At 42.2% G+C, this 25,861-nt stretch overlaps 2 protein-coding genes across 2 annotated transcripts in view; both read right to left on the minus strand.

The window, feature by feature from the left end:
- LOC130206609 (aspartyl/asparaginyl beta-hydroxylase-like) overlaps positions 1-25,861 on the minus strand; it is a 50,122-nt gene that overhangs the window by 9,456 nt on the left and 14,805 nt on the right. Inside the window, exons 6-23 of the mRNA XM_056434654.1 lie at positions 18,107-18,151; positions 17,380-17,493; positions 17,084-17,110; positions 16,044-16,088; positions 14,418-14,447; positions 14,302-14,334; positions 14,175-14,210; positions 11,667-11,711; positions 11,540-11,593; positions 10,805-10,843; positions 10,500-10,591; positions 3,822-3,908; positions 3,571-3,721; positions 3,316-3,452; positions 3,134-3,232; positions 1,724-1,813; positions 740-771; positions 525-654 (exon numbers count right to left, since the gene is read on the minus strand). Of these exons, the coding sequence (XP_056290629.1) occupies positions 525-654; positions 740-771; positions 1,724-1,813; positions 3,134-3,232; positions 3,316-3,452; positions 3,571-3,721; positions 3,822-3,908; positions 10,500-10,591; positions 10,805-10,843; positions 11,540-11,593; positions 11,667-11,711; positions 14,175-14,210; positions 14,302-14,334; positions 14,418-14,447; positions 16,044-16,088; positions 17,084-17,110; positions 17,380-17,493; positions 18,107-18,151 (1,286 nt within the window). The remainder of the gene's footprint in view (positions 1-524; positions 655-739; positions 772-1,723; positions 1,814-3,133; positions 3,233-3,315; positions 3,453-3,570; positions 3,722-3,821; positions 3,909-10,499; positions 10,592-10,804; positions 10,844-11,539; positions 11,594-11,666; positions 11,712-14,174; positions 14,211-14,301; positions 14,335-14,417; positions 14,448-16,043; positions 16,089-17,083; positions 17,111-17,379; positions 17,494-18,106; positions 18,152-25,861) is intronic.
- On the minus strand, positions 19,201-23,915 carry LOC130206690 (uncharacterized abhydrolase domain-containing protein DDB_G0269086-like). The gene has a single exon (XM_056434768.1). It carries the CDS (start codon positions 23,545-23,547, stop codon positions 21,523-21,525), a length of 2,025 nt encoding a protein of 674 aa, XP_056290743.1. The 5' UTR covers positions 23,548-23,915; the 3' UTR covers positions 19,201-21,522.

Below are 25,861 nucleotides of genomic sequence, written 5' to 3' on the forward strand. Positions count from 1 at the left end.
GGACTCGACTAGAGGACACTAGAGGTCTCGATTAGAGGACTCTAGAGGACTCGACGAGAGGACACTAGAGGTCTCGATTAGAGGACTCTAGAGGACTCGACTAGAGGACACTAGAGGTCTCGATTAGAGGACTCTAGAGGACTCGACTAGAGGACACTAGAGGTCTCGATTAGAGGACTCTAGAGGACTCGCCGAGAGGACACTAGAGGTCTCGATTAGAGGACTCTAGAGGACTCGACGAGAGGACACTAGAGGTCTCGATTAGAGGACTCTAGAGGACTCGACGAGAGGACACTAGAGGTCTCGATTAGAGGACTCTAGAGGACTCGACTAGAGGACACTAGAGGTCTCGATTAGAGGACTCTAGAGGACTCGCCTAGAGGACACTAGAGGTCTCGATTAGAGGACTCTAGAGGACTCGACTAGAGGACACTAGAGGTCTCGATTAGAGGACTCTAGAGGACTCGACTAGAGGACACACCTGAGCTTAGAGCCTCTCTCTCTCTCTCTGGTCCTGGTCTTACCCGGACCAGGTCTGTGTAGCCGGTCTCTTGGGGGGTCCACCAGGGCTGGGCCTTCAGTCCGTCCACGTTGTACAGAGACCTCTGCCACACGGACGCAAAGTGACCTCGCTGGTGACAGCTTCCGTGAGGCCTGAGGGGGGAGGGGAGACATTTGTGTTGCATGCGCTTTTAACATGCCCACTGTACAGAGAGACCCCACACGGGGACGGTGTTACCGCTGGTGACCCAGCTCGTACCAGTGGTAGGCCTGAGGGGGGGGGGGAGAGACATTGTGTTTGCATAGCGCTTTAAACACACGATGATGTTGGTCACATGATGGTCACATGATGGTCACATGTTGGTCACATGATGGTCACATGATGGTCACATGTTGGTCACATGATGGTCACATTTGAACACATGTTGGTGCATGTTGGTCACATGATGGTCACATGATGGTCACATGTTGGTCACATGATGGTCACATGATGGTCACATGTTGGTCACATGATGGTCACATGATGGTCACATGATGGTCACATGTTGGTCACATGTTGGTCACATGATGGTCACATGTTGGTCACATGTTGGTCACATGTTGGTCACATGATGGTCACATGTTGGTCACATGTTGGTCACATGATGGTCACATGTTGGTCACATGTTGGTCACATGATGGTCACATGTTGGTCACATGATGGTCACATGATGGTCACATGTTGGTCACATGATGGTCACATGTTGGTCACATGTTGGTCACATGTTGGTCACATGATGGTCACATGTTGGTCACATGATGGTCACATGTTGGTCACATGTTGGTCACATGTTGGTCACATGTTGGTCACATGATGGTCACATGTTAGTCACATGATGGTCACATGTTGGTCACATGATGGTCACATGTTGGTCACATGATGGTCACATGATGGTCACATGTTGGTCACATGATGGTCACATGATGGTCACATGTTGGTCACATGTTGGTCACATGTTGGTCACATGATGGTCACATGTTGGTCACATGTTGGTCACATGATGGTCACATGTTAGTCACATGTTAGTCACATGATGGTCACATGATGGTCACATGTTGGTCACATGATGGTCACATGATGGTCACATGATGGTCACATGTTGGTCACATGATGGTCACATGTTGGTCACATGTTGGTCACATGTTGGTCACATGATGGTCACATGTTGGTCACATGACTCACACATGTCCTCCCACTCGCTGCCCACGTCTCTCCCAGGTGGGAAGCGAAGCCCGCCGCCCGGTGGTACTCCGCCCCCGACTCCAGACCCTCCTGAGGCAGGAAGGGAACGTGCACCGGTATTAGATCAGGTCCAGGACCAAGTCCAGGACCGGGACCAGGTCCAGGACCAAGTCCAGGACCAAGTTACAGGTCGACAAAATGAATCAAGTAGTGTTTCAATTACAGTGATACAAGGAGAGGAACCAAGTAGATCAGGAGAGAAAGCAAGGAGATCAGGAGAGGAAGCAAGGAGATCAGGAGAGGAAACAAGGAGATCAGGAGAGGAAGCAAGGAGATCAGGAGAGGAAGCAAGGAGTTCAGGAGAGGAAACAAGGAGATCAGGAGAGGAAGCAAGGAGATCAGGAGAGGAAGCAAGGACATCAGGAGAGGAAGCAAGGAGTTCAGGAGAGGAAACAAGGAGATCAGGAGAGGAAACAAGGAGATCAGGAGAGGAAGCAAGGAGATCAGGAGAGGAAGCAAGGAGTTCAGGAGAGGAAGCAAGGAGTTCAGGAGAGGAAACAAGGAGATCAGGAGAGGAAACAAGGAGTTCAGGAGAGGAAACAAGGAGATCAGGAGAGGAAATAAGGAGAGGAGACAAGGAAGAGAGGAAACAAGGAGAGGAGGAACCAACCTCAGACTTCAAACATCTGCAGCTGATGTTTCACAGAAGAATCAAATCCGAGTTCTGATTCATGAATATTATACAAATATAAACACAATAAATACATTATATATCTATAATGTGTTTGCATGTATTTATATATTGTATTTAAGACATATATATCTTTATACAACAAACCTTAGATAAGGTAAACAACAACAGACCTTAGATAAGGTAAACAAAAACAGACTTTAGATACGGTAAACAACAAACCTTAGATAAGGTAAACAACAACAGACCTTAGATAAGGTAAACAACAACAAACCTTAGATAAGGTAAACAACAACAAACCTTAGATAAGGTAAACAACACACCTTCAGGTAAGGTAAACAAACAACAGACCTTAGATAAGGTAAACAACAACATACCTCAGATAAGGTAAACAAAAACAGACCTTAGATACGGTAAACAACAACAAACCTTAGATAAGGTAAACAACAACAGACCTTAGATCAGGTAAACAACAACAACCCGGGCGCTTCACCGCAGCCCACTGCTCCTTAATAACTAAGGATGGGTTAAATGCAGAGAACTAATTTCCCCTTGGGGATTAATAAAAGTGTATATTCTTATTCTTAAAATAAGGTAAACAACAATAAACCTTAGATAAGGTAAACAACAACATACCTTAGATAAGGTAAACAACAACAACACACCTTCAGGTAAGGTAAACAAACAACAGACCTTAGATAAGGTAAACAACAACAAACCTTCAGGTAAGGAACACTTTCTTCGATCTTGTTCTCCGACTTCAGGACGAAACCGTAGTGAACTTTAGCGAAGCCGTTACTAGGGGCAACCACCAGAACCTGTGACAGAGGACCAATCAGAGACGAGGACACACACACCTACACACAGACACACACACACACACACACACACACACACACACCTCCTCGAAGACCTTCTTGGCGCCCTTGTTGTCTCCTAGCAACAGGTGGGCGACGCCCACTTCGTTCTTCAGACCGACGTCTTCTGGAAACACCTGAACCAACTTCTCCAACGTCATCAAGGAGCCTCGGATACGCCCTGAGGGAGACAACAACAACATCAACAACAACAACAACAACAACAGCCTGAAGACTCACAGTACAGAGACAAGGAAAGAGGAGATGAGGAGACAAGGAGAGGAAGTAGTTTTCCCCACCCAGGAACTGCTGCCTCTCGGCCCGTCTCTTGAGCGCCGCCCTCAGGAGGTCAGAGGTCACGTCGGGGAGCTCCGCTGCGTCTCTGTAGCTGCTGATGGCCGTCAGCAGCAGCTCGTTGCTGCGCTGCTTCTCAGCCAGGTCGTCCTCCGCCTGGCGACAGGGGCGGGGCCAGGACAGGGGGCGGGGTCAGGACTGGAGTACACACAGGAGTAGTACCACGCAGTACTGCTCGTCGTAATCGTTGAGGTACCTGGGCCTTCCCGTAGAGGGCCCGTGGGCTCTGTGGGTTCTGCTGCACTAGAGCCTCAAACGCTCTCAGCGCCTCCTTCAGCTTCCCCTGAAGGAGAGAAGAGGAGAAGAGATGAAGAGATGGAGGAGATGAAGAGATGGAGGAGATGAAGAGATGGAGGAGAGAAGAGATGGAGGAGAGGAGAGATGGAGGAGAGAAGAGATGGAGGAGATAAAGAGATGGAGGAGAGAAGAGATGGAGGAGAGAAGAGATGGAGGAGAGAATAGATGGAGGAGATGAAGAGATGGAGGAGATGAAGAGATGGAGGAGATGAAGAGATGGAGGAGAGAAGAGATGGAGGAGATGAAGAGATGGAGGAGAGAAGAGATGGAGGAGATGAAGAGATGGAGGAGATAAAGAGATGGAGGAGAGAAGAGATGGAGGAGAGAAGAGATGGAGGAGATGAAGAGATGGAGGAGAGAAGAGATGGAGGAGATGGAGGAGAGAAGAGATGGAGGAGATGAAGAGATGGAGGAGATGAAGAGATGGAGGAGAGAAGAGATGGAAGAGATGGAGGAGATAAAGAGATGGAGGAGAGAAGAGATGGAGGAGAGAAGAGATGGAGGAGATAAAGAGATGGAGGAGAGAAGAGAGGGAGGAGATGAAGAGAGGGAGGAGAGAAGAGAGGGAGGAGATAAGAGATGGAGGAGATGAGAGATGGAGATGAAGAGATGGAGGAGAAGAGATGGAGAAGAAGAAGAGATGGAGGAGATGAAGAGATGGAGGAGAGAAGAGATGGAGGAGATGAAGAGATGGAGGAGAGAAGAGATGGAGGAGAGAAGAGATGGAGGAGATGAAGAGGAAGAGATGGAGGAGATGGAGGAAAGAGATGGAGGAGAGAAGAGATGGAGGAGATGAAGAGATGGAGGAGATGAAGAGATGGAGGAGATGAAGAGATGGAGGAGAGAAGAGATGGAGGAGAGAGAGATGGAGGAGAAGATGAGGAAGAGATGGAGGAGAGAAGATGGAGGATGAAGAGATGGAGGAGAGAAGAGGAGAGAAGAGATGGAGGAGAGAAGAGATGGAGGAGATGAAGAGATGGAGGAGAGAAGAGATGGAGGAGATGGAGGAAGAAGAGATGGAGGAGAGAAGAGATGGAGAGAAGATGATGAAGAGATGGAGGAGAGAAGAGATGGAGGAGAGAAGAGAGAGATGGAGGAGAGAAGAGAGGGAGAAGAGAAGAGAGGGAGGAGAAAAGAGATGGAGGAGAGGAGAGATGGAGGAGAGAGATGGAGGAGATGAAGAGATGGAGGAGAGAGGAGATGGATGAGATGAAGAGATGGAGAGAAGAGAAGAGATGGAGGAGAGAAGAGATGGAGGAGATGAAGAGATGGAGGAGATGAAGAGATGGAGGATAAAGGAGAGAAGATGGAGGAGATGAAGAGATGGAGGAGAGAAGAGATGGAGGAGAGAAGAGATGGAGGAGAGAAGAGATGGAGGAGATAGAAGAGATGGAGGAGATGAAGAGATGGAGGAGAGAAGAGATGGAGGAGATGAAGAGATGGAGATGAAGAGATGGAGAAAGAGATGGAGAGAAGAGATGGAGGAGAGAAGATGGAGGAGAGAAGAGATGGAGGAGAGAGATGGAGAAGATGGAGGAGAGAGATGGAGGAGAAGAGAGATGGAGGAGAGAAGAGAAGAGATGGAGGAGATGAAGAGATGGAGGGAGAGATGAAGATGATGGAGAGAAGAGATGGAGGAGAGGAGAGATGGAGAGAAGAGATGGAGGAAGAGATGGAGGAGATGGAAGAGAAGAGATGGAGAGAAGAGATGGAGAGAAGAAGAGATGGAGAGAAGATGAAGAGATGGAGGAGAGAAGAGATGGAGGAGAGAAGAGATGAGATGGAGGAGATGGAGAGATGGAGGATGAAGAGATGATGAAGAGAGAAGATGGAGGAGAGAAGAGATGTAGGAGATGAAGAGATGGAGGAGATAAAGAGATGGAGGAGAGAAGAGATGGAGGAGAGAAGAGATGGAGGAGAGAAGAGATGGAGGAGAGAAGAGATGGAGGAGATGAGAGATGGAGGAGATGAAGAGATGGAGGAGAGAAGAGATGGAGGAGAGAAGAGATGAAGAGATGGAGGAGAGAAGAGATGGAGGAGATGAAGAGATGGAGGAGAGAAGAGATGGAGGAGATGAAGAGATGGAGGAGAGAAGAGATGGAGGAGATGAAGAGATGGAGGAGATGAAGAGATGGAGGAGAGAAGAGATGGAGGAGAGAAGAGATGGAGGAGATGAAGAGATGGAGGAGAGAAGAGATGGAGGAGATAAAGAGATGGAGGAGAGAAGAGATGGAGGAGATGAAGAGATGGAGGAGATGAAGAGATGGAGGAGATGGAGGAGAGAGAGGAGAGGAAGAGATGGAGGAGATAAAGAGATGGAGGAGAGAAGAGATGGAGGAGATGAAGAGATGGAGGAGATGAAGAGATGGAGGAGAGAAGAGATGGAGGAGATGAAGAGATGGAGGAGAAGAGATGGAGGAGATGAAGAGATGGAGGAGATGAAGAGATGGAGGAGAGAAGAGATGGAGGAGAGAAGAGATGGAGGAGATGAAGAGATGGAGGAGAGAAGAGATGGAGGAGAGAAGAGATGGAGGAGAGAAGAGATGGAGGAGAAGAGATGGAGGAGATGAAGAGATGGAGGAGAGGAGATGGGAGAAGAGAGGGAGGAGATGAAGAGAGGGAGGAGAGAAGAGAGGGAGGAGAGAAGAGATGGAGGAGAGAAGAGATGGAGGAGATGAAGAGATGGAGGAGATAAAGAGATGGAGGAGAGAAGAGATGGAGGAGATGAAGAGATGGAGGAGAGAAGAGATGGAGGAGATGAGATGGAGGAGAGAAGAGATGGAGGAGATAAAGAGATGGAGGAGAGAAGAGATGGAGGAGATAAGAGATGGAGGAGATGAGAGATGGAGATGAAGAGATGGAGGAGAAGAGATGGAGGAGATGAGATGGAGGAGAGGAAGAGATGGAGGAGAGAAGAGATGGAGGAGAGAAGAGATGGAGGAGATGAAGAGATGGAGGAGATGAAGAGATAAAGAGATGGAGGAGAGAAGAGATGGAGGAGATGAAGAGATGGAGGAGATGGAGGAGAGAAGAGATGGAGGAGAGAAGAGATGGAGGAGAGAAGAGATGGAGGAGAGAAGAGATGGAGGAGAGAAGAGATGGAGGAGAGAAGAGATGGAGGAGAGAAGAGATGGAGGAGAGAAGAGATGGAGGAGATAAAGAGATGGAGGAGAAGAGATGGAGGAGAGAGATGGAGGAGAGAAGAGATGGAGGAGAGAAGAGATGGAGGAGAGAAGAGATGGAGGAGAGAGAGAAGAGATGGAGGAGATGAAGAGATGGAGGAGAGAAGAGATGGAGGAGAGAAGAGATGGAGGAGGAGAGATGGAGGAGAGAAGAGATGGAGGAGAGAAGAGATGGAGGAGAAGAGATGGAGGAGATGAAGAGATGGAGGAGAGAAGAGATGGAGGAGAGAAGAGATGGAGGAGAGAAGAGATGGAGGAGAGAAGAGATGGAGGAGATGAAGAGATGGAGGAGAGAAGAGATGAAGAGATGGAGGAGAGAAGAGATGGAGGAGAGAAGAGATGGAGGAGAGAAGAGATGGAGGAGATGAAGAGATGGAGGAGAGAAGAGATGGAGGAGAGAAGATGGAGGAGATGAAGAGATGGAGGAGAGAAGAGATGGAGGAGATGAAGAGATGGAGGAGAGAAGAGATGGAGGAGATGAGAGATGGAGGAGATGAAGAGATGGAGGAGATGAAGAGATGGAGGAGAGAAGAGATGGAGGAGATGAAGAGATGGAGTGAGAAGAGATGGAGAGAAGAGATGGAGGAGATGAAGAGATGGAGGAGAGAAGAGATGGAGGAGAGAAGAGATGGAGGAGAGAAGAGATGGAGGAGAGAAGAGATGGAGGAGAGAAGAGATGGAGGAGAAGAGATGGAGGAGAAGAGATGGAGGAGAGAAGAGATGGAGGAGATGAAGAGATGGAGGAGAGAAGAGATGGAGGAGATGAAGAGATGGAGGAGAGAAGAGATGGAGGAGATGAAGAGATGGAGGAGAGAAGAGATGGAGGAGATGAAGAGATGGAGGAGATGAAGAGATGGAGGAGAGAAGAGATGGAGGAGAGAAGAGATGGAGGAGATGAAGAGATGGAGGAGATGAAGAGATGGAGGAGATGAAGAGATGGAGGAGAGAAGAGATGGAGGAGATGAGAGATGGAGGAGAGAAGAGATGGAGGAGATGAAGAGATGGAGGAGAGAAGAGATGGAGGAGATGAAGAGATGGAGGAGAGAAGAGATGGAGGAGAGAAGAGATGGAGGAGATGAAGAGATGGAGGAGATGAAGAGATGGAGGAGATGAAGAGATGGAGGAGAGAAGAGATGGAGGAGAGAAGAGATGGAGGAGATGAAGAGATGGAGGAGAGAAGAGATGGAGGAGATGAAGAGATGGAGGAGAGAAGAGATGGAGGAGATGAGAGATGGAGATGAAGAGATGGAGGAGAAGAGATGGAGGAGATGAGATGGAGGAGAGGAAGAGATGGAGGAGATAAAGAGATGGAGGAGAGAAGAGATGGAGGAGAGAAGAGATGGAGGAGAGAAGAGATGGAGGAGATGGAGGAGAGAAGAGATGGAGGGGAGGAGGGAGGGAGGAGATGAGATGGAGGAGAGAAGAGATGGAGATGAAGAGATGGAGGAGAGAAGAGGTGGAGGAGAGAAGAGATGGAGGAGATGAAGAGATGGAGGAGATGAGAGGAGAGATGAAGAGATGGAGGAGAAGAGATGGAGGAGATAAGAGATGGAGGAGATGAGAGATGGAGGAGATGAAGAGATGGAGGAGAGAAGAGATGGAGGAGATGAAGAGATGGAGGAGAGAAGAGATGGAGGAGAAGAGATGGAGGAGAAGAGATGGAGGAGAGAAGAGATGGAGGAGAGATGAGAGAGGAGATGGAGGAGATGAAGAGATGGAGGAGAGAAGAGATGGAGGAGAGAAGAGATGGAGGAGATGAGAGATGGAGGAGATGAGAGATGGAGGAGATGAAGAGATGGAGGAGGAGATGAAGAGATGGAGGAGAGAAGAGATGGAGGAGAAGAGATGGAGGAGAGAAGAGATGGAGGAGAGAAGATGGAGGAGATAAAAGAGATGGAGGAGAGAAGAGATGGAGGAGAGAAGAGATGGAGGAGAGAAGAGATGGATGAGATGAAGAGATAAAGAGATGGAGGAGAGAAGAGATGGAGGAGAGAAGAGATGGAGGAGATGAGAGATGGAGGAGAGAAGAGATGGAGGAGATGAAGAGATGGAGGAGATGAAGTGATGGAGGAGAGAAGAGATGGAGGAGAGAAGAGATGGAGGAGAGAAGAGATGGAGGAGATGAAGAGATGGAGGAGAGAAGAGATGGAGGAGATGGAGGAGAGAAGAGATGGAGGAGATGAAGAGATGGAGGAGAGAAGAGATGGAGGAGAGAAGAGATGGAGGAGATGAAGAGATGGAGGAGAGAAGAGATGGAGGAGATGAAGAGATGGAGGAGAGAAGAGATGGAGGAGAGGAGAGATGGAGGAGATGAAGAGATGGAGGAGAGAAGAGATGGAGGAGAGAAGAGATGGATGAGATGAAGAGATAAAGAGATGGAGGAGAGAAGAGATGGAGGAGATGAAGAGATGGAGGAGAGAAGAGATGGAGGAGAGAAGAGATGGAGGAGATGAGAGATGGAGGAGATGAAGAGATGGAGGAGAGAAGAGATGGAGGAGAAGAGATGGAGGAGAGAAGAGATGGAGGAGATGAAGAGATGGAGGAGAGAAGAGATGGAGGAGAGAAGAGATGGAGGAGATGAAGAGATGGAGGAGAGAAGAGATGGAGGAGATGAAGAGATGGAGGAGAGAAGAGATGGAGGAGAAGAGATGGAGGAGAGAAGAGATGGAGGAGATAAAGAGATGGAGGAGATAAAGAGATGTAGGAGAGAAGATGGAGGAGAGAGAGATGGAGGAGAGAAGATGGAGGAGAGAAGAGATGGAGGAGAAGAGATGGAGGAGAGAAGAGATGGAGGAGATGAGAGATGGAGGAGATAAAGAGATGTAGGAGAGAAGAGATGGAGGAGAGAATAGATGGAGGAGAGAAGAGATGGAGGAGATGAGAGATGGAGGAGAGAAGAGATGGAGGAGATGAAGAGATGGAGGAGAAGAGATGGAGGAGAGAAGAGATGGAGGAGAGAAGAGATGGAGGAGATGAAGAGATGGAGGAGATGAAGAGATGGAGGAGATGAACAGATGGAGGAGAGGAAGAGATGGAGGAGATGAAGAGATGGAGGAGAGAAGAGATGGAGGAGATGGATGAGAGAAGAGATGGAGGAGAGAAGAGATGGAGGAGATGAGATATGGAGGAGAGAAGAGATGGAGGAGATGAAGAGATGGAGGAGAGAAGAGATGGAGGAGATGAAGAGATGGAGGAGAGAAGAGATGGAGGAGATGAAGAGATGGAGGAGAGAAGAGATGGAGGAGATGAAGAGATAAAGAGATGGAGGAGAGAAGAGATGGAGGAGATGAAGAGATGGAGAGATGGAGGAGATCAAGAGATGGAGGAGATGGAGAGATGGAGGAGATAAAGAGATGGAGGTCATGTGACTCCAGACATTTAAAGGGCCGGCGTACCTTCTTTCTGAGCTTTTCCGCTGCATCAATTTCTGCTTTAATAGTTTTATCTAATTCATTCAGCATCTTCAGCGGCTTCTTCTTCTTCTTTGCTGGAGGACAGAGAACAAGAGAAGAAGAGAAGAAGAGAGCAAGAGAACAAGAAAACAAGAGAACAAGAGAAGAAGAGAACAAGAAAACAAGAGAGCAAGAGAAGAAGAGAACAAGAGAACAAGAAAACAAGAGAAACAAAGAGAAGTTAAATAATAAAAATACTTTAAATTCTTCATGAATTAGTTCAAAATTAATCTGTTGTTGTTGTTTACCTTTTTCTTTGATCTTCTCCTCGGCCTGTTTCCCTGTTCCTGTGAGCCAATCAACATTCACCACACAAAGCCCTTAATAACAGTGTTATTACCACATGGTGATAACACTGTTATTAACACATGGTATTAAGTAGTTAAGAACACAGTAATAGACTTATGAGGGCCTTATTACCTATTAATTAACACTTAGGTAAACAAGAGACAATTAACTAGAGATAATAATACACGAGAGATAATAAATAGAGATACACTACAGATAATAAACTACAGATAATAAACTAGATAATAAACTACAGATAATAAACTAGATTATAAACTACAGATAATATACTAGAGATAATAAACTTCTAGAGATGATAAACAAGAGATAATAAACTAGATAATAAACTACAGATAATAAATTAGAGATGATGAACTAGAGATAATAAACTAGATAATGAACTAGAGATGATAAACAAGAGATAATAATCTAGAGATAATAAACAAGAGATAATAAACTAGAGATAATAAACGAGATAATAAACTACAGATAATAAACTAGAGATAAACCCTACATATGGTGATGATGTCATCTCACGACTAACCACTAGATGGCAGCGTTTTACTGCTGCATGAAGTTGTCGTTGTCTTTGAACAGCTTGATAAATGAAATAACCTAGATAGATGTGTGTGTGTGTGTGATTGTGTGTGTGTGTGTGTGTGTGTGTGTGTGTGTACGTGTGTGTGTGTGCTCACCCTCAGCCTCCTTCCGGGCGCCGCTCTGTGGTTCTGCTGATTCAGCCCGGTCCTCTGATGGATGAACAGAACGTTTACATATGTAGAACACACCTGGCTCCCCACTGTGCTCCAGGTGTTGACCTACCTGCTTCCTGAGTCCGCCTGGAGCTGGTCAGCTGAGCTCCAGAGGCTGGAACAAAGGAACAGCAATATCATCACCATGGTGTCACCAGAACATCATGACTATAACATCATGACTATAACATCATGATTATAACATCATGACTATAACATCATGACTATAACATCATGATTATAACATCATGACTATAACATCATGACTATAACATCATGATTATAACATCACGATTATAACATCACGACTATAACATCACGACTATAACATCATGATTATAACATCATGACTATAACATCATGATTATAACATCATGACTATAACATCACGACTATAACATCACGATTATAACATCACGACTATAACATCACGATTATAACATCATGACTATAACATCACGATTATAACATCATGATTATAACATCATGATTATAACATCATGACTATAACATCATGATTATAACATCATGACTATAACATCATGACTATAACATCATGATTATAACATAATGACTATAACATCATGATTATAACATCATGATTATAACATCATGACTATAACATCATGACTATAACATCATGATTATAACATCATGACTATAACATCATGACTATAACATGACTATAACATCATGACTATAACATCATGATTATAACATCATGACTATAACATCATGACTATAACATCATGATTATAACATCACGATTATAACATCATGACTATAACATCATGACTATAACATCATGACTATAACATCATGACTATAACATCACGATTATAACATCATGACTATAACATCATGATTATAACATCATGATTATAACATGACTATAACATCATGACTATAACATCACGATTATAACATCACGATTATAACATCATGATTATAACATCATGACTATAACATCATGACTATAACATCATGATTATAACATCACGATTATAACATCACGACTATAACATCACGACTATAACATCATGATTATAACATCATGACTATAACATCATGATTATAACATCATGACTATAACATCACGACTATAACATCACGATTATAACATCACGACTATAACATCATGATTATAACATCATGACTATAACATCATGATTATAACATCATGACTATAACATCATGATTATAACATCATGATTATAACATCATGACTATAACATCATGACTATAACATCATGATTATAACATAATGACTATAACATCATGATTATAACATCATGATTATAACATCATGACTATAACATCATGACTATAACATCATGATTATAACATCATGACTATAACATCATGACTATAACATGACTATAACATCATGACTATAACATCATGATTATAACATCATGACTATAACATCACGATTATAACATCATGACTATAACATCATGATTATAACATCATGATTATAACATGACTATAACATCATGACTATAACATCACGATTATAACATCACGATTATAACATCATGATTATAACATCATGACTATAACATCATGATTATAACATGACTATAACATCATGACTATAACATCATGACTATAACATCATGACTATAACATGACTATAACATCATGACTATAACATCATGATTATAACATCATGACTATAACATCATGACTATAACATCACGATTATAACATCATGACTATAACATCATGATTATAACATCATGATTATAACATGACTATAACATCATGACTATAACATCACGATTATAACATCACGATTATAACATCATGATTATAACATCATGACTATAACATCATGATTATAACATGACTATAACATCATGACTATAACATCATGATTATAACATGACTATAACATCATGACTATAACATCATGACTATAACATCATGATTATAACATCATGACTATAACATCACGATTATAACATCACGACTATAACATCATGATTATAACATCATGATTATAACATGACTATAACATCATGACTATAACATCATGACTATAACATCATGACTATAACATCATGATTATAACATCACGACTATAACATCATGATTATAACATCATGACTATAACATCATGACTATAACATCATGACTATAACATCATGATTATAACATCACGATTATAACATCATGACTATAACATCACGATTATAACATCATGACTATAACATCATGACTATAACATCATGACTATAACATCATGACTATAACATCATGACTATAACATCATGATTATAACATCATGACTATAACATCACGACTATAACATCATGATTATAACATCATGACTATAACATCATGACTATAACATCACGACTATAACATCACGATTATAACATCATGACTATAACATCATGACTATAACATCATGACTATAACATCATGACTATAACATCATGATTATAACATCATGACTATAACATCATGACTATAACATCATGACTATAACATCATGATTATAACATCATGATGGACCGAGTCAGGACCAGGACTTGGAGGGTCTTTAACCCTGCCAGTGTGGGTGACTCACCTTGACTCTCCTCCGGGGGGCGCTCCTCCACCAGAACTGCAACAGGGAACAGAGAAGTGATGAAGACCAGTTCAGTGTGAGACCAGAACAGATGGTGGATCACGAGTCCTGTATTTAGAGGTCTCACCTCCGGTCGTGTCCACGGGCTCAACTCCATCTTCTGAAGAGGAACAGAAACAACCAGGATTATGACGAAGACGAGGAAGACGAAGAACTTCAGTGAGAAGAAAGAACTTCACTCACCAGGCGCCTGGCGGTTGCTCCCAGAGTCATCTGCAACGCAGCGCATGTCATGTGAGGCTCTTGTACCGTGTAGTACTTTACATGAAGTACTTTACATGAAGTACTTTACATGAAGTACTTTACATGAAGTACTTTACATGTAGTACTTTACATGAAGTACTTTACATGAAGTACTTTACATGAAGTACTTTACATGTAGTACTTTACATGAAGTACTTTACATGAAGTACTTTACATGTAGTACTTTACATGATACTTTACATGAAGTGCTTTACATGAAGTACTTTACATGAGTACTTTACATGAAGTGCTTTACATGAGTGCTTTACATGAGTACTTACATGAAGTGCTTACATGAAGTGCTTACATGAGTACTTTACATGTAGTACTTTACATGAGTGCTTTACATGAAGTACTTTACATGTAGTGCTTTACATGAAGTGCTTACATGAGTGCTTTACATGTAGTGCTTTACATGAAGTGCTTTCATATGAAGTACTTTACATGAGTGCTTTACATGAAGTGCTTTACATGAGTGCTTTACATGTAGTGCTTTACATGAAGTACTTTACATGAGTACTTTACATGAGTGCTTTCATGCTTTACATGAGTACTTTACATGAGTGCTTTACATGAAGTACTTTACATGTAGTGCTTTACATGAGTACTTTACATGAAGCATGCTTTACATGAGTGCTTTACATGAGTGCTTTACATGTGGTGCTTTACATGAAGTGAGTGCTTTACATGTAGTGCTTACATGAGTACTTTACATGAAGTGCTTTACATGAGTACTTGACATGTGCTTCATAGTACTACATGAGTGCTTACTTACATGAAGTGCTTTACATGAGTGCTTTACATGAAGCACTTTACAGAGTGCTTTACATGAAGTGCTTTACATGAAGTACTTTACATGGTGCTTTACATGAGCTACATGCTTTACATGTAGTACTTTACATGAAGTACTTTACATGAGTACTTTACATGAAGTGCTTTACATGAAGTACATCACTACATGACATGTAATTTACATGAAGCTTTACATGAAGTGCTTTACATGAAGTGCTACATGTAGTGCTTTACATGAAGTGCTTTACATGAAGTGCTTTACATGAAGTACTTACATGAGTGCTTTGCATGATGCTTTACATGAGTGCTTTACATGAAGTACTTTACATGAGTACTTTACATGAAGCACTTACATGAGTACTACATGAGTGCTTTACATGAGTACTTTACATGAAGTACTTTACATGAGTGCTTTACATGAAGTGCTTACATGAAGTACTTTACATGTAGTACTTTACATGAAGTACTTTACATGTAGTACTTTACATGAAGTACTTGACATGTAGTACTTTACATGTAGTACTTTACATGAAGTACTTTACATGAAGTACTTTACATGAAGTACTTTACATGAAGTACTTTACATGAAGTACTTTACATGTAGTACTTTACATGAAGTACTTTACATGTAGTACTTTACATGAAGTACTTTACATGTAGTACTTTACATGAAGTACTTTACATGTAGTACTTTACATGAAGTACTTTACATGTCTTTAACTGCAGTAAAGGATCTGAATACTTAAAGAGAAGTGAAGACTGTGTGTAACTCACCTGGAACAAAGTCCTCTTCCACCAATGAAGGGAGAGGGACAGCAGCTACGCACACACACACACACACACACACACACACACACACACACACACACACACACACACACACACACACACACACACACACACACACACACACACACACACACACACACACACACACACACACACACACACACACACACACCATCAATAATTAATCATTTGAGTCCAGCTGCAGACAAACAGGAAGTGAAGGATCAAGAGCTCCCACCTCCACGTCATGATGTCTAGAGACTGGAGCAGACACACAGGTGATGACAGTTACCTGTGTGACATCATCACTGCCCTCACAGGTAGAGCGCCGTGAGGGCAGTGATGATGTCACACCTCACAGGAAGAGCAGCACTCATGAACAAGAACACGACTAGAAGTGTCTGCTAGACACGCAGCATGTGGACACCTGGGAACTGGTTGTATAGAAGTCTCTGCTTCATGTGTTAAAGCGGCATTCTCTCTCCTGACCACCAGGGGGCGACTCCTCTGGTTGTATAGAAGTCTATGCTTCATGTGTTAAAGCTGCATTCTCTCTCCTGACCACCAGGGGGCGACTCCTCTGGTTGTATAGAAGTATATGCTTCATGTGTTAAAGCTGCATTCTCTCTCCTGACCACCAGGGGGCGACTCCTCTGGTTGTATAAAAGTCTATGCTTCATGTGTTAAAGCTGCATTATCTCTCCTGGCCACCAGGGGGCGACTCCTCTGGTTGTATAGAAGTCTATGCTTCATGTGTTAAAGCTGCATTATCTCTCCTGGCCACCAGGGGGCGACTCCTCTGGTTGTATAGAAGTATATACTTCCTGTGTTAGAGCTGCATTCTCTCTCCTGGCCACCAGGGGGCGCTTCCTCTGGTTGTATAGAAGTCTATGCTTCATGTGTTCAATATTAACTTTACATATAAAACAATGAACAGGTGTCCAATTCGTGCAACTGAAGATACACATATACACAAACACACACACACACACCCACACCCTTCTTCCTCACTCAGTCAGACTCACCTTCTTCATCATCGTCATCGTCGTTCTCTGAAACCGACAAACATGGCGGACGGTTTGAAATCAAGCGGTGAGAATGAAGATGACTTCATTTCCCACAATGCTTTGCAGGACATTGGAACCATTATATTTCAGTCAAGGAATCCCAGTTTTATAATCCAGCCGTCGAGTTGAGAAGACAGAATAACTTATAGAACATTTAACCAGCATTCATTCACTTTCAATGATTTAATGTAAAGCAAAGGAAAGTATACACACACATATATACACACACACACACACACACACAACAAACACACCTGTCTCCCTGGTTTCGGATGACGTGGCCCGCGTTGGCTCCGCCCCCTGCGGCTCTGCAGCGTGCCGATTGGTCGTTGCAGCCGGACGCTCGCTGGTCTCTTTGGTTTTTAAGACTTTAAAGATGGAGGACAGACAAGAATGTGTACAGATAAATAGTGTTTGTGTGAGTGTGAGAGACTGTGTGTGTGTGTGCTAGCATTTGTGTATGCGAGTGTGTTAGCATTTGTGTATGAGTTAGTATTTGTGTATGCGAGTGTGTTAGTATTTGTGTATGCGAGTGTGTTAGCATTTGTGTATGAGTTAGTATTTGTGTATGCGAGTGTGTTAGCATTTGTGTATGCGAGTGTGTTAGCATTTGTGTATGAGTTAGTATTTGTGTATGCGAGTGTGTTAGCATTTGTGTATGAGTTAGTATTTGTGTATGCGAGTGTGTTAGCATTTGTGTATGAGAGTTAGTATTTGTGTATGCGAGTGTGTTAGCATTTGTGTATGAGTTAGTATTTGTGTATGCGAGTGTGTTAGCATTTGTGTATGAGTTAGTATTTGTGTATGCGAGTGTGTTAGCATTTGTTTATGTGTGTGTTAGCATTTGTGCATGTGTGTGTTAGCATTTGTGTATGTGTGTGTGTGTGTGTTAGCATGTGTTCATGTATGTGTGTTATCATTTGTGTGTGTTTGTGTGTTCATTAGCATTTGTTTGTGTGTGTGTGTGTGTCCTCTCCTCACCTGTCCTCTCAGGTGAATCTGGACTCCTCCCTGCAGCCTTCAGTCCTGTTCATTGGACGAGAGGTTCAAGTGATTCTTTAGATAAGTATAGACAATAAGTATATATAAGTATAGATGAGAAGTATAGATAAGTATATATACTTCTTATCTATAAGTATAGATAAGTAGTATAGATAAGAAGTATAGATAAGTAGTATAGATAAGTAGTATAGATAAGTAGTATAGATAAGTAGTATAGATAAGTAGTATAGAAAAGAAGTATAGATAAGTAGTATAGATAAGTAGTATAGATAAGAAGTATAGAAAAGTAGTAAAGATAAGAAGTATAGATAAGTAGTATAGATAAGTATAGATAAGAAGTATAGATAAGTGGTATGGAAAAGTAGATAAGTAGAAGATGGATAAGATGAGTATGGATATATATACTTCTTGTCTATAAGTATAGATAAGTGGTATGGATGGGTATAGATAAGGTATGGATAGTATATATACTTCTAATCTATAAGTATAGATAAGAAGTATAGATAAGAAGTATAGATACATAGTATAGATAAGTAGAATAGATAAGTATATATACTTCTTATCTATAAGTAGATAAGAAGTATAGATAAGTAGTATAGATAAGAAGTATAGAAAAGAAGTATAGATAAGTAGTATAGATAAGAAGTATAGATAAGTATATATACTTCTTATCTATAAGTATAGATAAGTAGTATAGATAAGAATTATAGAAAAGAAGTATAGATAAGTATATATACTTCTTATCTATAAGTATAGATAAGTAGTATAGATGAGAAGTATAGATAAGAAGTATAGATAAGAAGTATAGATAAGTATAGATAAGAAGTATAGATAAGTATAGATAAGAAGTATAGAAAAGTTTAGATAAGTATAGATAAGAAGTATAGATAAGTATAGATAAGAAGTATAGATAAGAAGTATAGATAAGTATAGAAAAGTTTAGATAAGTATAGATAAGAAGTATAGATAAGAAGTATAGATAAGTATAGATAAGTATAGATCATTATTTTAGTCAGATTTTTATATTTAAATTGTGAATACATCTTTCCCTCCAAAGAAAAGTCACTCAGTGATCAAGAAGACACGAGTTGATTTATTTAGTGAGGCGGAAGCAGAGAGACATGATAGGGACCAAGGAAACGAGGAGAGGAAGCTGTGGAGGAGGGAGGTGAAGAGGAGGAAGAGGAGGTGCTGTTCATCACTTTAAAAAGAGCTTCAGTCAGCGTCACATTTCATCAAACAACATTCAGTCAAAGAATTCACACGTTGAAGAAAAATAAAACATGTGAATGAATTGATGGTGTACGAGTTCTTACTCCTCTCTACATCACCGACCTCTGACCTCAGTAACCTAATGAAACCAGACCGCACCGGGTCAGAGGGGTCAAAGGTCAGAGGGGTATAATAACATAGAGTAATAACCTTGTGTAATAGCTTTGTCTGATCAACAGATATCAACCCCCATGTCTCGCTATCCAGCAACGACTGAAAGACTGAATATAAGAAGTGGGCGGAGTCAAGTGTTTTGAAGCCTCGATTTCAGCATTTTGGCCGTCGCCATCTTGACTTTTTGCAACCAGTGAACAGGAAGTGACCGTAAGAGGACGGAGGGGAGTGACGTAGAAACACCATCTACATCTCTGGTAGAGACCCGTCAATCACCTTGTAGCTCCCCCCCAAAGCATCCCCTGCTTTATGGTTTCTATACAACCAGAGGGGCCCTGGTGGTCAGGAGAGAGAATGCAGCTCTAACACATGAAGCATAGACTTCTATACAACCAGAGGAGTCGCCCCCTGGTGGTCAGGAGAGAGAATGCAGCTTTAACACATGAAGCATATACTTCTATACAACCAGATGAGTCGCCTCCTGGTGGTCAAGAGCGAGAATGCAGCTTTAACACAGGAAGCATAGACTTCTATACAACCAGAGGAGTCACCTCCTGGTGGCCAGGAGAGATAATGCAGCTCTAACACATGAAGCATAGACTTCTATACAACCAGAGGAGTCGCCCCCTGGTGGTCAGGAGAGAGAATGCAGCTTTAACACATGAAGCATATACTTCTATACAACCAGAGGAGCCCCCTGGTGGTCAGGAGCGAGAATGCAGCTTCAACACATGAAGCATAGACTTCTATACAACCAGAGGAGTTGCCTCCTGGTGGTTAGGAGAGATAATGCAGCTCTAACACGAAGCATAGCCTTCTATACAACCAGAGGAGTCGCCCCCTGGTGGTCAGGAGAGAGAATGCAGCTTTAACACAGGAAGCATAGACTTCTATACAACCAGAGGAGTCACCTCCTGGTGGTCAGGAGAGATAATGCAGCTCTAACACATGAAGCATATACTTCTATACAACCAGAGGAGCCCCCTGGTGGTCAGGAGCGAGAATGCAGCTTCAACACATGAAGCATTGACTTCTATACAACCAGAGGAGTCACCTCCTGGTGGTTAGCAGAGAGAATGCAGCTTCAACACAGGAGGCATAGACCTCTATACAACCAGAGGAGTCGCCCCCTGGTGGTCAGGAGAAAGAATGCAGCTTTAACACATGAAGCATAGACTTCACTTGTCAGCCACGGATGTTACCGCTAAATAAGCTGAAGTCAAGCTAGCTGGAGCCAACTTGACTCCATTGACCTCTATGGTGAGTCGCTAGCAGGCTAGCAAATGAGATGACCAAGAATCATATAAGAATTAAACTAAATGCAACCAACAAAAGCTTTTAAGATCATTTTGAATCACCGGGTACACAAACTACACCTGTCCTTAAAAAAACCCCAATGTATTGACGACTATGTCAATTACCTTCGCATTCTGCGGAAGGTTATGTTTTGATCGCTGTGTATTTATTTGTATGTTTTGTATGTGTGTGTGCGTGCGTGTTATTCGCATAACTCAAAAAGTATTAAACCGAATCGCATGAAATTTGGTGGGATGATTGGTTATTATCCGGGGACCATTTGATTCGATTTTGGGATCGATCGGGTCAAAGGTCATGAAAAGTTCAACATCTTCTTTTTACCATAGCGCAGTCCATTTTTATCCAATTGTTACAAAAATGTGCACATGACATCAAGCTCCCCACACTCTCATGCCACAGACCAAAAAAGTGGCTGCGGCGAAGGTATGCGCTCTACCGAGTGCCCGTTCTAGTTTAGTTTTGTTCTGTAAAGGACGACACAAAAAATACTAAAATATATGCAAAAATAAGTCCAACCTTTGGGACACAAAACCAAAAAATAAAACAGGTTTAACAAGATGTAAATTGCCAACCTAGACTTTTATTATTTAGAGTTTCTTTCCCAATGTCTGCCGGCCGTGATGGAAGCCAGAGCAGCTGGTGATGAATCGTCCTCCGGTGGTTCAGTGTTCCAGCTCCTGTGATCCAGAGGCTCATTTCTTCCCGCCGGCGGCCATCTTTTCCTGCACCGCGGCCTTCTCCTTCCTGACGGCCGCCGGGCTCGTCCGGTTGCTTTGGGAGGCGCCGGGCTTCCTCTCCACCTCCATCTTGTCTTTCTCTCTGGCGAGGCGCTGCCTCTCCACCCTCTCCCTCTCCATCCTCACCTGTTCGACTCTCTCTCTCTCCTTCGCCAGTCGTTCCCTCTCCATTCTCGCCTTCTCCAATCTCTCCTTCTCCTGAGCGATTCTCGCTCTTTCCCTGGTGATGTGTTCCCTCTCCATCCTTTCTTTCTCAGCTCTTTCCTTGACCAGTCGTTCTTTCTCTTGCCTCTCCTTTTCAGCCCTCTCTCGCTCCATCCTCACCTTCTCCCTGGCAATTCTCTCTCGTTCTTTGGCGATGCGTTCTCGTTCTATTCTTTCTTTTTCAGCCCTTTCTTTGGCAATGCGTTCTCGTTCTATTCTTTCTTTTTCAGCCCTTTCTTTGGCAATGCGTTCTCGTTCTATTCTTTCTTTTTCAGCCTTTTCTTTGGCGATGCGTTCTCGTTCTATTCTTTCTTTTTCAGCCCTTTCTTTGGCGATGCGTTCTCGTTCTATTCTTTCTTTTTTAGCCTTTTCTTTGGCAATGCATTCTCGTTCTATTCTTTCTTTTTTAGCCTTTTCTTTGGCAATGCGTTCTCGTTCTATTCTTTCTTTTTCAGCCTTTTCTTTGGCGATGCGTTCTCGTTCTATTCTTTCTTTTTCAGCCCTTACTTTAGCAATGCGTTCTCGTTCTTTTCTTTCTTTTTCAGCCTTTTCTTTGGCGATGCGTTCTCGTTCTATTCTTTCTTTTTCATCCTTTTCTTTGGCGATGCGTTCTCGTTCTATTCTTTCTTTTTCAGCCTTTTCTTTGGCGATGCGTTCTCGTTCTATTCTTTCTTTTTCAGCCTTTTCTTTGGCGATGCGTTCTCGTTCTATTCTTTCTTTTTCAGCCTTTTCTTTGGCGATGCGTTCTCGTTCTATTCTTTCTTTTTCAGCCCTTACTTTGGCGATGTGTTCTCGTTCTATTCTTTCTTTTTCAGCCTTTTCTTTGGCGATGCGTTCTTGTTCTATTCTTTCTTTTTCAGCCTTTTCTTTGGCGATGCGTTCTCGTTCTATTCTTTCTTTTTCAGCCCTTACTTTGGCGATGCGTTCTCGTTCTATTCTTTCTTTTTCAGCACTTTCTTTGGCGATGCGTTCCCTCTCTATTTTTTGTTTTTCTAACTGTTCTTTCTCCCTCCTCTCCTTTTCTCGTTCTTTGGCTAATCTCTCTTTCTCCTCCTCAGCCTTCTCCTTCTCCACCCTTTCCTTCTCAGCCTTCTCCATCCTTTCCGTCTCAGCCTTCTCCATCCTTTCCTTCTCAGCCTTCTCCATCCTTTCCTTCTCAGCCTTCTCAATCCTTTCCTTCTCAGCCTTCTCCATCCTTTCCTTCTCAGCCTTTTCCTTCCTTTCCTTCTCAGCCTTCTCCTTCTCCATCCTTTCCTTCTCAGCCTTCTCCATCCTTTCCTTCTCAGCCTTCACCATCCTTTCCTTCTCAGCCTTCTCCTTCCTTTCCTTCTCCATCATTTCCTTCTCAGCCTTCTCCTTTTCCATCCTTTCCTTCTCAACTTTCTCCATCCTTTCCCTCTCAACCTTTTCCTTCTCAGCCTTCTCCATCCTTTCCTTCTGAACCTTCTTCTCTGCCTCCTCCATCCTTTCCTTCTCAGCTTTCTCATTCTCTTTCTCAGCCTTCTCCATCCTTTCCTTCTCTGCTTTCTCCTTCTCTTTCTCTGCCTCCTCCATCCTTTCCTTCTCAACTTTCTCTTTCTCAGCCTTCTCCATCCTTTCGTTCTCAGCCTTCTCCTTCATCTCCGCGTCCCGCCTCCTCTCCTCCCTCAGCTGCTCCTGCTCGGCCTCCAGCGCCTCCCTCTTCAGCGCCCAGGCCTTCTCCTTCTCCTCCTCCTCTTCGTCGAGGAAGGCCCTGACCTCGGCCATGACGAGGCGAGCGATCCTCTTGGCCTCCATCTTCCGGTGGATCCCCCTGAGCTCCTCCAGGAGGGCGGAGCGGAGCCGGGCTCCTCTGGCGGGGGGGCGGGCTGAGGTGTTGGATCGAAGGCGGAGCTTAACGCCACGGCGTGAAGGTGATTGACAGCTCAGCGACTCGTTAGCGCCACACGGCGGTTAGCAGAGGAAGCGGCATGCTAATAAAGTTTACAATGTTTTTTAAATGTGATAAATACACGTTTTATATAAAAGATAAGAGTGGTTTATTTGTATATATATATATTTATATATTAATAAAAAAATGATTTAATACGCTTGTTACTTATTAAAGATTAGATCAATATTATAATAATAGTAAATTTTTTAAAACAAAATTAAGCGGCTATATATATTTAAATATTAATATTTTTTTAATTTATTACATGTTTTATATTAAAGATAAGAGTGGTATATTTGTGATATATATATGTATATATTAATAAAACAATTATTTAATACGCTTGTTTATTATTAAAGATAAGATCAATATTATAATAATAAAGAAGTAAAAAAATGTAAATAAAATTAAGCGGCTATATATATATTTAAATATTAATTACAAAAATATTTATTACATGTTTAATATTAAAGATAAGAGTTGTTTTCACATTGTTTATTTGCGATATATATTTATATATTAATAATAAAAAAGTATTTAATACACTTAATTAATATTAAGCAAATTAAATGTGACCACTTGTAAAACAAGAAAACATTTTTATAAAATCAAGCGGCAATGTATATATTTATAAAAAATATATTTAATACAGTTGTTAATATATATTAATATTATTTTATTTGAACACTTGGAATGCATTAAAATTAAATTAAAATTAAGCGGCTTTATATTTATATATTGATTAAAAAACATTTTTAATACACTGCTTTAATATTATTATTATTTTATTTGAACAATTGGGATACATAACAATTATAAAATTAAGTGGCTATATACATATATGTATGTATACTAGTGCTGTGAAAAATAACGCGTTAACTCAGTTAATTCAATTACAGGTTTAACTAGTTTTTTTTATTTTATGCATTTAACGCATGCGCAGAATGAGCTTCCAATCCGTCTGTTGTTGGTCGTCTCTCCAGCAGCGTGTCATTCTGTCTCTAGTGTCGCGTTAACACGACTCCGATCTTCGTCTCGCGCGCCGCAGAGCTCGGATGCCGGTGTGTGCGCGCACATCGGGACGAAAAAAAGTCACTTGCACCCCCCCCCCCCCCCCCCATCAACAACTCTTCTCTCGGCTCGCGCAGCAGAGCTCCGATGCTGGCGCGCGCACTGGTGAGCAAGTTATGTGCCCCCCTGTGTATAAATGCAGGGCTCTCAAGTGTCACGCATTGAGCGTGAGACTCACGCATTTCAGTCTTAACTCACGCACTCCCGCCACACATCGGATTTCTCACGCTGAAAAAAACTCTCAGCTCTTTAATGTTTTAATGCAGGGGTGTTCAATATGTCGATCGCGGTCGCAGAGCTTCGATGCGGCGCATCGCTCTGTCATGTGAGCCGAGAATTGTTGACGGGGGGGGGGGGGGGGGGGTAGACGAAAATTACAGGGTGACGGTCGGAGATTTCCCCTGTTATAATAGGAGGGGAAACACTGGAGTTGATAAGCGTGTCTTCTTGTCTGATCAATACGCAACTGTGAGGTGCGCGACTGGACCGAGTGGCCAGCTGCTGATCACCCACTCAACGAACAGACGGTGCGCGGGAGCGCGCAATTTATTTTTTTGGGAGCACCGAAGACCCATTTTGACCCAGGAAAAACCCTGAATGCATATATGGGATTAATCATGATTAATCCACAGAAACCTGTGATTAACCTGATTAAAAATTGTAATCGTTTCACAGCCCTAATTTATACATGAATAAAAAATGTAATTAATAAAATTGTTTAATATCAAGCTTATTTAATTTGACCACTTGCAATACAATTAAGAAAATTTATAAAATTAAGAGGATGTATATATATTTATATATTAATCAAAAAAGTGATACATGTTTAATATTAAAGATAAGAGTTGTTTTCATGATGTTTATTTGTGATATATATTTATATAATGATTTAAATCAAATATTTAATACACTTGTTTAATATTAAGCTAACTTAGTTTGACCACTTGCAAAACATTCATAAAATTAAGCGGCTCACACCAGACAATATTAATTATTAATCAATCATCATCCATAACTCAACTGACTTCTTTAATCCACAAACTGATTATTTCCTCCTCCAGCATCAAAGTGATGAAGACCATGATATAAACATGGTCTTCATCACTT

This window comes from Pseudoliparis swirei, chromosome 16 (genome assembly GCF_029220125.1).
Source record: "Pseudoliparis swirei isolate HS2019 ecotype Mariana Trench chromosome 16, NWPU_hadal_v1, whole genome shotgun sequence".
NCBI classification, from domain to species: Eukaryota; Metazoa; Chordata; class Actinopteri; order Perciformes; family Liparidae; genus Pseudoliparis; species Pseudoliparis swirei.